At 39.4% G+C, this 11,330-nt stretch overlaps 1 protein-coding gene across 1 annotated transcript; it reads left to right on the top strand.

Moving 5' to 3' along the window:
* Window positions 1-3,270: 3,270 nt before the first annotated feature.
* Window positions 3,271-6,308, top strand: zgc:162730 (mRNA decay activator protein ZFP36). Its single transcript, XM_032509571.1, has 2 exons — window positions 3,271-3,431; window positions 3,963-6,308. Exons 1-2 carry the CDS (start codon window positions 3,399-3,401, stop codon window positions 5,208-5,210), a joined length of 1,281 nt encoding a protein of 426 aa, XP_032365462.1. The 5' UTR covers window positions 3,271-3,398; the 3' UTR covers window positions 5,211-6,308.
* Window positions 6,309-11,330: the final 5,022 nt, after the last annotated feature.

The raw sequence follows: 11,330 nt of genomic DNA, 5'->3' as shown, positions 1-11,330 counted from the left end.
GTGTGTGTGTGTGTGTGTGTGTGTGTGTGTGTGTGTGTGTGTGTAACTGCAGCCATTTGCTCCCCCTACCTTTCTGTCAATTTAATGGACTTAAAGAAAAAATTACAAGGGGGGATTTTTTCACACCCTTTATCCAGTTTTATAATATATTTTCATAATACTGTAAGATTTATAGTTAGGAAAGTTGTGTATATCTCACTGTAGTTATTAATAACTGAACATGAGAGGCCTGTTTGGCTTCAGTCAGTCTGCCAACCTGTCCGCGTAAGAAGGCTATGAGTGATGGCGGGTGTAAATTTTACTGGAAGCATCTGAAATACAGAAAAAAACTTTCACAATCAAGCATCCCTATGACATCATTTTAAGAATGACACATTACAATATGTTACAGTAATTTGAAAATAACTTAAAACATAGTTACATAGACAAACACAACTGTGACACATTAATTCAGAAAGAAATAAGTATTTAAATGTATAAAAACTAGAGGCTTTGGTGCAACTGATGACATGGATACACATGTGGGGAACAAAGTGCTTTCTGGCGGTACATTTAAGTAAAACCGTGGTTTTCTTTGTTTACTTCAATTTTAAATTTTATTGCTTCATTGTTACACTCTTACTTCCATTTTGTGAGACTTTACACTGTTAGTCGCGTAGAGTTGTTTTGACATCAATTGTTACACTTTAAAATAGTAAAACTTTTACTAAGCCTGGTCCTACCAGATATTCGGCAGCGTTGCCACAACGCACGAATAGTTTCGCTCGCATCTTTCTCCGCCGCCATTACAAAAGAAACACAACTCAAACTGGTCGGCGCTGGGCGAGCACTGGCAGCCTCACTCTGACATCTCTCCATTTGTGCATGATTAGGTCCTAAGCATATGTGTGTATTTCAGGCCTGTGTGTAGTGATTACTAACAAACAGAGTGTAAATTGTAAATTGTACATTAAATTTCCCCACTGGGGATCAATAAACAGCATACATTTTATTAAATTAAATTACCGAGAACCCAGACGGAGTACTGAAGCGATATGAAAATTGAGCGGAAGTACGTAGGAGGGCGGAGCCAGGCTAACTTTTACTCTGGATATTTAAGAACATTTTACTCCTAATAATTGCTTTTACAACAAGTGAAGGATGTACTTATTGCGGTAGTGTGTTATTTTTAATGATGAATTTGAACAATGTATGAACTACTCATTGTTAAAAATCCCTTCTTTGCTTAGAAATGGATTCAAATAAAGCCTTACTTAATTGGCCGTATAGTCAAAATGGCTGGGTCACATTTACAGGCCAGGAAGCAAACATTTTGTCATTTTCATGGGATCCTAATTATGACAATGTGGGCCTTGCGGCACAGTAAGAGAATGTATTTTGGCCTCAGGTTGAGCCTGCTGTTTTTTCTGGTGGCACCCTTCTTCTGTTTACCGGCATCACGTGGGAGCACTAGGCAATTAATGTTGCAGTTACTTTTCTACACTTGCACAACTTTTATTAGAACATTTGCGTCGTCACTGCCAGGACTAAAGATGACTCATCAGTGGGTGACACATGCTTAGAAAATAATATAGTCTCCTGACTAGCTGATATCAGCACAACAGTCCTGTATAAAGAAAACGGAAGTGGGTCAATGGTAACATACATCAGATAATGTATTTATTGGTCATTTATCTGAGAATCACCAGGTCAGGTAATTTTTTTCATTTAATTTCTCTACTTCACTCCCACCCACATTTTCCCACCTTTCTCACCGCTAAATCTATAATGTGTTATTATTCAATATTCATCAACCTTTTGATTTCATTAATGAATTAAATAATGAATGAAGAGTCAGTGATACAGCTCTGTTCAGATAATAAAGCTATTATGAATTGATTAAATGTGGTACATATAAGTGAACGCGCACAGTAGGCTACAAGAAAAGAGTGTGTGACATATCTATAGACTTGAAAGTCAGGTGACACTGTCATGTGTGAGTCAAGGAAATAACCCTTAGTGAAATAGTATAGGTACGCACGCACACGCGCACGCACACACACACTCTTGTGAGGGGGAACAACTGCCCCACTACTCTGAATTCCTATGAGAAAGAAAACAAAAAGACTATACACACACTATAGAAACCAGAAGAAAAAGAGCCATCAACAGTAATCTTCTGGTAATACAACATCTTCAGTTTTGTTTGTGACATTAGTTTGACAAGATGAAGAATGATTTCCACTGTGGGCCATAAAGTGTGTTGAGGGTGTGAATCTTCCCTTAAAAGCTTTAAAAAATGCTTGGTATGGTTAATGTAAAAATCAAAATATTAAAATGATACTATGTTTGCAAGAGTGCTTAAGAACACAGCGCTGAACATAAAGGATTAGGCAAACAATACAAGTATCTGGTTTCTACAAAGATGAGAGTCCAGTATTCCGGTTCATTCTGTTTGGATTTGTTGATCCTTGTGTTTATTTTTACTCACTTCTATCTTGTTTTCAACCAAAAAAGTTTTTGCTTTAACCAATACTCTCATTGATTGTGTTCTGTCAACTTTTTGACTTTTTCAGTGCTTGGGTGAATATTGTAGCCTTGTTGTAATCGCAACAGAAACCGAAGTAAATAAGGGGAAATGTAGCTGTATGATTTCTGGTAAAGAATAAGGTACAGTGATATGTTATCTCCTCTCTGCGGGTAAAATGCTCAGAAACATTACATGTATGTGACCAGGGACAAGATGATTTATCCCACTTCCTCAAAACATACCATTAGTCATAGGAATGTATGTACTGTAAATGTATGCCTGAGCACGTGTTGAGGTGTTTGCTACAGAAAAACTCTTTTGCTTTCCTTGTCAATGTGGGATGAAAAGGCTCAGTGTACAGGTCTAAACAAACAGCCTTATTTGCTACTTCACAACTGGGTGCTTCAGGTCCTGAATAAAAAATCTCACAGAGCAGGAATGATGTATCACTCTCTGCAGAAACAAACCTCCGAATGAACATTTACAGAAAAAGATTAAATACAGGAAACATAAGTGTGTGCTATAGGCCTAGATATAGAGCAAGCATGACAGCTATGTATAAAAGCCACTTTGCTTTCACGTGCCTACGAAACTGAAGCGTTTTACACAGCTTGCTAAAAATACACAGTTTTCTTTCTTTTTTGTTGTTGTTGTTTTACTACCCGCCCTTCTCTGAGCTCACTATGAAACTTGAGGCGGAGGCAGGGTCATCCGGGAACATAGCGAATGGAAACTCCTCCCAAACCTTGGGGGAGGGCTTTCACAGCATAGTCCATAAAAAGGTTGTTCACAGTGAAGAGATTCAACTAGACTTTAGTCTGGACAACATTTTGGACAGTCAACCGTGGATCAGAGCTTAATCTTCTTCTTTTGGCCAAAGGGGTACAGCATGTCCGAAATGCTTGACAACATCTTCACGAAGGTGAGTCGAAGTTTAGGAATTTTGTTTTGAAAAAAAAAAAAAGGCTTCATAAAGTTGAAGTTGGTCAGCTCTGTAACTCGTCTCCAAAAGTGTTTGTTTATTCCTGCGAATCACTGATTTGACAGTGAATGTCCTTTTAGCCGAGTATAATAGGCACACAGGATTTGTTCAGTTTAAAGAGATAATGATGGAAGGGAGACAGTCAGTTTGCAGTTTGTTTCTTAAGTTCCAGATCTTCCACCGTCAGAACATTCAAGAGAAACAGAAAATAGCCAAAAATGGAATTATCTATATTTAATTTGTATTTTATGATTGCATGAAAATGGAAGATAAAAAGGTGTAGTACTGTAGATTTATTTTTTTAAAATTGCCTTCTTAATTTTTTTTTTTTTTTTTTATTAAATGTTTGTCTTTAAAAAAACAATACCTTAAATATTTACCTGGAATTAGAATCTTATGCTGAATAAAAGACTTAATTAAAATAGATTTGTCCAAGGTCTGTATATTAACTATGTCAACCCTCTGTAACAGAACTTTAGGAACCTGGCCCTCGATAGGAACCTGGCCCTGGATGATGCCTTGGTCCCGAAACAGTCTCAACTCAATGGCCCGGGGCAGAGTCGGCTGAACCGGTCAGCCTCCTTTTTCTCTACCCCCTCCCCCCCTGCCTCCTCGAGCCACAGCTTGAGCACCGAGCACGTTAACAATAACGACAACGGCAGCCCTTTCTGGTCATCCAACATTTGGAGCCAGGGCCCTGTCTCCAAACCGAAACCGCTCTCCTTCAGGCCCGACCGCTCCATGAGCCTGACCGAGTCATGCAGCAGCAGCCTGATCTCCTCCTTTGGACAGCTCAAGAACCTGGAGGCTTTCCCCTCTGCTACTACTGTGGCTCCACCGCCTGGCTTCCCTCCCTCTTCTTCCCTCCAAGCCCAGGTTCCACAAATGGTGGCCCCTAATCGTTACAAGACAGAGCTGTGCCGTGGCTTCCAGGAGACCGGCAGCTGCAAGTACGGCAGTAAGTGCCAGTTTGCCCATGGCGAGGCAGAGCTGCGTGGACTGTTCCGCCACCCCAAATACAAGACTGAGCCCTGCAGAACCTTCTACAACTTTGGCTACTGTCCGTATGGCTCACGCTGCCACTTTGTCCATGAGGACAGAATTAGTGGAGCGCCGTTATCATCGGCCAAATTCCAGAATCAGCTGCAACCGACTCCCAGCGGTCAGAATCCACGCCACCAGTTGCGCCAGAGTGTCAGCTTTGCCGGGTTCCTGGGGTCTTCACGCAGCTCACCTCCTCCATCATTCCCTTCATCCTTCAATGATCCTAACTTGGGCTTCAGCCGTGCTCCCTCGGTTTCCCCACCTCCCGCTGAAATCCTCTCCCCAGTGTTTGGAGACTCCCTGCAGCGTGAGGCAGCAGCATTCCAGTTTAGCAAGCATCAGACCCGTGCCAGCACCGGAGACATCCACAACATTCCTCTCATCCGAGAGCCAAAGTCACGCTGTGTGTGTGGCCATGGAAATAACTTTAACATCAGCAGAGTCCCTGCCAGCGTGGAGGACGGGCACCAGCAAGATAGCAGCATGCTGATTCCTGGTCCTGGAGGCCACGGAGGATTCATAAAGCCTGCTGGACTCCAGCGTTTCTCCTCCGAGGACTCCCTGGAGGACAGCTACAGCAGCAGCAGCGGAGGTTCCAGTGGAACCGAGTCTCCAACATTCGATGCGGCCACCAAGAGGCTCACTGTGTTCGAACGCCTTTCCCTGTCCGACTAAACAGATCCAAAGAGTAGGAACAGAAAACAACTGACACCCTGTTAACTGTGTCTGTTTATCTGGACTTTCTTCAGAACCAAACTGATCAGGACAAGTCAACCTTTGACACAATAACACTTAAAGTTCTTAATTTAAGTTTGTAAAATGAAACTCGTCTTGGACAAACTGCAAATACTAAGATGATTTTAGTAGCCAAATGTTATTAGACTCTATTTTTATACTTAATGTAGCCTATTAGACCTATGTATGTGGTCTTCCATAAAAATGAACTCCTCTGCAGGTCTTGACAGTACCAGTAAATAGTCTGGTTTGTACTTACCATAATTCTATATTGATCAAAATGGCTTATCTTTAGTGATAATCATGAACTCCTGTGCCTTGAAGATTCTCCCTGCAACATGGCTATTTACTCTCAGTGCCACAAACAGTGTGATTGATTCAGTAGCCTTAATCAGTGAGACCTGACATGTGTCATTGATGCCATTTTATCTGTGATATGCACTTTACAGCTAATCCAAAATGGGGAAACTATCAAGTCTCCCAGTAGCATTTAACCAAAGCTTCATACTCTGTGTGTGTGTGTTTGTGTGTTTGTGTGTGTGTGTGTGTGTGTGTGTGTGTTTGCGCGCGCGCCTGTAAATGTGCATGTGTGTGTGTGTAACCATGTCATTTTCTTGAGACCTGGGGTGCAAGCCTGTATAAATTGCAGGAAGCTGGAAGATCAAAAATGTGCTACCAGGAAAATGTATGTCAGTGAGTTAGGATATGAATATCTGTATCCTGACACACTTCTGTTATCTCTGCTAGTTTGTAAATTGCACCCCATCTTTTATTGTCCCGTTTGTTTGACAACCTGGTTCAAGGACATTTTAACACCACAGTATTCCTTTTGGTAATTGGTTGCCTTGTGTTGTTTAACTTAAACTTATATATTTATTATGATATTTATTTGTGTTTAAAGAAAACAAAATGTATTTTGTACTATTTATGGAGAAATATGCAACCCCTGTGAAATATCAATGTGAGAAAAAGCAGTAAAAAAAAAGAGAATCTTATATTTTTAATTGCCTGAAAGGGACAAAATAAAATTCTAAAAAATGAAATGAACGTATGCTGTTCTCTTTGACTCCAATTAGTATTTAGTGAAAATGAGGTACTTGCTTGTCTTGCTTACAGTAATTATTTCTTGCATCTTCATATAAATGCCCACATAGTTTTGTAACTTACACACCAAGTTGCTTTTAGAGATTAGAGGGGAACATAAGGGGAAATTATTTAGTTGTAGTTAGAGGTAAAGTTTGCCTTGAATGTGGGATGTAATTAATAACATAAAATTGATTGATGTGTTGATACAGTAAACAATACTGTTGTTGTAAACAGTAAATGGCTGCAAGAAAATAAATAAAGAAAAAAGAAAAAATGTTTCTTAAGGAACATTTTTCAGCCATAAGTAGCTGAAGATCAATTATTAACTGATTTTGCTTGAAAGTAAATAATACATAAGGACACGACCCTACATGTCAGCCTCATAGTCATATAGAATTTCCATATAGGGCCCAGTTTCCCCCCTGAGAGTACAAAACATATCTGTCATTTACATATACAAGACTTGATTTTATATTCCAATTCTGTTACATGTTACATTCACAGAAACAGAGAAATAATAGTCTATTGCATGTGGAACTCTGAGCCTTTGTTGCTCTCTCTTACGTGTTTTGTGGCATACAGTGTTCTTGTTGTGTATACAGTACAGACGAGAGCATGTGGATCACCTCAAGAACACTGGCACGTACACACATGAACACACATCTTTTCAGTCCAAGAGGTAGAAAATGTGGTGCTTTGCAATGATACTCCAAATTGGTGTAAGTAAATATCTTTGGATCTCTACAAATAGTTCAAAAATACACAAATGCAGTATACACATATGTATAAATAAGGTCCCACAGTACACAACGAAGATAAAGTTCAAAACAACAATGGGTCAAGAGCAGGTAGTGTTGGTAGTTCACATGCACGTTTCATGAGAAATCTAAAACAGAATGAAAATTCCAGAGACTTCTTGATCTTTCTGATCCCACTTAGTAGTTAGGCAAGATGGACTGCGGTCAGGGAGGAGACCAAACACCAAAGGAATTACAAAATGCCGTGGCAAAATCAGTCAATGCAGCCCAAGTAAAATGTCATAGACACCAAAAGAAATCCAGTTCTGGATAAAATATACACCTGGAGCTCTGCCGGAGGAGAGATTTTTGCCGTTTCTACCAGGAATTCGGCTCTTTTAACATCAACAGTCCACATACCTGTTGAACTGTATCCTTGCAGCCCAGAAGTTTATCATGCACTTTTTTTGATCCAGGAAAAAAAAATAACAAGCAACATCCCAACATGGATTAAAATAGCCTACCTGGTAGCCACAGACCTAGGATGACTTGACTTTAGTCATGGACAGACAATCCTCATTCAAGTCATCTGGCTGTAATTGAGTAAAACAATGGGGAAAAATTAGGGAAAATCCCCAAATCTAGATTTATAATGACTCACAGCTATAATCAGTGATAAAAGGACTTACACAAAACATTGAACACATTTTATTTCAATATTTAGAAATTACTTGAAACATGCTTTCTTTTGGTCATTTCTGACACATTCTGTGTAAATAAATGTAGCCAGTCAACAGTTAACCCATATAGAGTTCTTAAGATAGGGGGTTACACATAATGGGCTCTCTTCACTGGGAATTTTCCAGCTGCTGTATTTAAGCTTTCAACCGATTTGATTGATTGATTTGATCACCTCTGCTTCCTGGTCTAAACCACCAATGTTCAGAGCCTAACCAATAGGAACTCTTATGGACATGATTGTGTAAGGCACATTTAAGTTAAGCAGAAGTTCAAGTAAACTCCCTGTTGCAATTTCCACTTTCCACTCCCAGTGCGAACTAGTGTTGAGCAACCTGCCACCATAGCCGCCAACCCAAACATACTGCCAGAGCACTGGATTCTGTGTAGCGAGGCTGTATTCTGGAAGAAGAAGAAGACATTTGTCACAGACGCCAAAAAAAAGGCCCTTTTAAGATTTCTTATTTACAAGGCTAAAGTGGGGCTAATTTTTTTATATCTTGTACGCTCTCCTATTCTGTAACATTAAAAACATTTTGTATTTTTGCCAGTGGGTCTGGTTCAATTTGGCTGGTTTCAACACTGCCATTGGCCTCAGTCCATTTCCACACAAACTCTACTGTGGTTTGTTTGTGGTGAGAACATATGGTGGCCCAACCACAGGATCGTCTGGTAGTGGATATGTGACACTGGTATGAAATGAAAAGCTAAAATAAGCAAGTTTCCACAATTTGCATGCTGTCCAATCTCCCTACATACTGCAATTATCAACGATCATCTGGTAACCATGGTGACATAAGCATGTCAAGATGTGAGTGTGGGGATTTTCCACAACATTCAGGGAGTGACAACAGGTTTAAACAAAAGGTGTGGTGTGCTGGTGTCTTACTTTAGAAAAAAAAAGCAAAACACTTCTTTTTTTTTAAAATATCACATCAACAATTTCCCCTTTCATATTTTTGTGATCAACTATGCATTACTTCAGAATACAAATGACAACAAAACTACAATTCTTTGGTATTACAGTAATTCCTACGCTCTTACAAGTAATGTAAGAAATAAAATATGCAGACACACGTACAATGGCATACACATTGTGCATGTCAACTGTAAGTGAAAGAGAAACTATAAAGAATTGAAATTCAGTAGTACATTAGAAAACTATAAATACTTTACTACGGTCTCCATGCCAAACATCCCCTAATCCACCCACACCTTATTTGGTTAACCTTATTATTATTTATTTTACTCTCATCACATGTCAATCATTGTTTATGGCAGATGATAGCCACTTACCATGGTCAATTGTTTCATTATTTGCTTTGTTTTGCTTTTGACCACCACACAGGATAACAACTCACAAGGCACAGTGGAGGAAAAGTCAGAAAAAGTACTTTCAATACTTTGTTCATGTGTATTAATAACTCAGTGTGAACACAAAATATTTGAGTACTTAGAGGACACGTACGTTTTTTTTTTTCCAAATCAAGCAACCAACCTACACCCCTAGTGGTACTTTCACCCACCTGAATGTCTACCTCATGTTGTTTGGTCTATGCTAAGTGCTATGTGGGCCTAAAATTGATAAACAGATATATGCATATCCAGTATGTATATACACAGATGTCTTGTAATGGGAAATTCTCTCTTAAAATGTCTTTTAAAATTTGGCACAATTTACATATGACACTTGGTAACCTCCTGTGTTACACCTTGCCTATGGACAGGACACATTTAGCACAAATAGAAAAATAGCTAGTAAGCTTTTAATAGTCTAACTGAAACATGCTTGTAAAGCTGTATCCCCATAGCTTTTCTATTTTTATTATTTTTTGCACTGCTGAAATATACTTGATTCAAAAAAATGTGAGCAACACACCGTTTAAGATTTCTTTAAGGACTAGATTTTAGAAACTCAGTGAACCTCAGCTATGGCCACTATTGTGCATTGTGTCTTGTTCCCCTTTGGACCAATGGCAGGATGTGTTGCTATGACGATGGACAATGACCACGAAGTGTAAACACCAGAGACAAAAAGAAGGGATCAGTGCGTGTTTGTGTGTTCACAAATATTAACTCCTCAGCCTATTCTCACCCCCAGACTGGTTAAAGTTCACCAAACTCCAAAGCTCTTACATGTCATCTGTGAGTTCCCTGAGCAGCTCCTTCAGCAGCAGACTGCTGCACCCTCAGCGGTAGAAGGAACACTATCGCAGGTCCTTCATTCCAGCAGCAGTCACACTTTTTAATGCAACATCATAATGAAGCACTGCTAGCAGTTTCTGCACTATGCATATTTATTTATTTATCATTCTTTGCTACCTCCAACCTTATTTGCACCTTGCTCATCTGTATATCTGTCTTCATATTCTGTCTGTTTATATAAGGGTGTTTATTGTGTACATATGTTATTATTACTAATTCTATTTTTCCATTTCTTGTACTTTATATTATTTTTTCTCCTGGGTCTTCTTAATGTGCATTTGTGTAATTCTGATGTGTGTACATTTTATTCTTTTGAGCTGCTGTAGCAAAGGAATTTCCCCAGCGTGGGATTAATAAAGTCTATCTTATCTTATTTTATGACGAAATACTGTAGAGCAACATATAGATTCAAGATCATTTGAAAATCCTCAATGGTTTTCTTGAACATCACTGAATGAAGCTCAAATGACATCCAGTCACTCATCACAGTTTAGGCTCTTAATTTTTGATTTAAAGTATCAAGTATTTCACCATTACCTATCTTTTGTTTCATATCATCTCAACCGCGTTATTCAATCCCTGCAACAGGTCATTCCCTCAGCGCAGGCCTAACATCAACGCCAGCTTCTGTGAAACTGTTAATAATCGACCACAAAGCTGCTCTCTTTGCCCAAGTCACCTGATCTCTCACACACACAACACAAACACACCACAAACACACCACACACACACACACACACACACACACACACACACACACACACACACACACCTGGGTGGAGATCTATTAAAGCAATTATATACTGTGTAGTCTAAAGGTGAGAAACTTAAGCAATAGTTACAAAAGGACCTAACAAACAGGCATGCATGTCATAACTGCTAACAAACAGCAGAGAGTTTGTTCTGGAGGGACAAATTAGAGCAAGGCAAGGGTAGGTGGAAGATGAGTTAACCTTTTCAAACTTTATTGGTTGTGAACTGAGCATGTAAGAAACAAAAACTGAGTCATACAAGAGGGATTAAAAGTGCAAGAAAAAGCAAGTAAGAAAAGGTGAAACTTCAGTGTGGTGAGAAAATGTTTTAAGGCTGTAAAGGCTAACAATTTGTTCTTTTCACCAGGTAAAAGGAGGCGTTTCTGTCAGCAATCTGTTTTTCAGCTTAGCTGCTGGTTAGGCCAGTTCTGCTGGAACTTTTCAACCTGAAGCGATCAGCAGCCAAGATTGGATAAATCATCCAGACACATCACAGTCACATTCCTACCTGCACAATGTGTGTGTGTGTGTGTGTGTGTGTG

This window comes from Etheostoma spectabile, chromosome 3, assembly GCF_008692095.1.
Source record: "Etheostoma spectabile isolate EspeVRDwgs_2016 chromosome 3, UIUC_Espe_1.0, whole genome shotgun sequence".
In the NCBI taxonomy this organism is placed as follows: Eukaryota; Metazoa; Chordata; class Actinopteri; order Perciformes; family Percidae; genus Etheostoma; species Etheostoma spectabile.
Note: the sequence above shows the minus strand (reverse complement) of the source record. Positions and strands in the feature narration are given on the sequence as shown.

Excerpts from the sequence above, each read along its gene's own strand:
- zgc:162730 (XM_032509571.1), top strand. The coding sequence starts at position 3,399 with ATGTCCGAAATGCTTGACAACATCTTCACGAAG. Across the intron at positions 3,432-3,962 it reads TTGACAACATCTTCACGAAG|AACTTTAGGAACCTGGCCCT; the intron begins GTGAGTCGAAGT and ends CCTCTGTAACAG.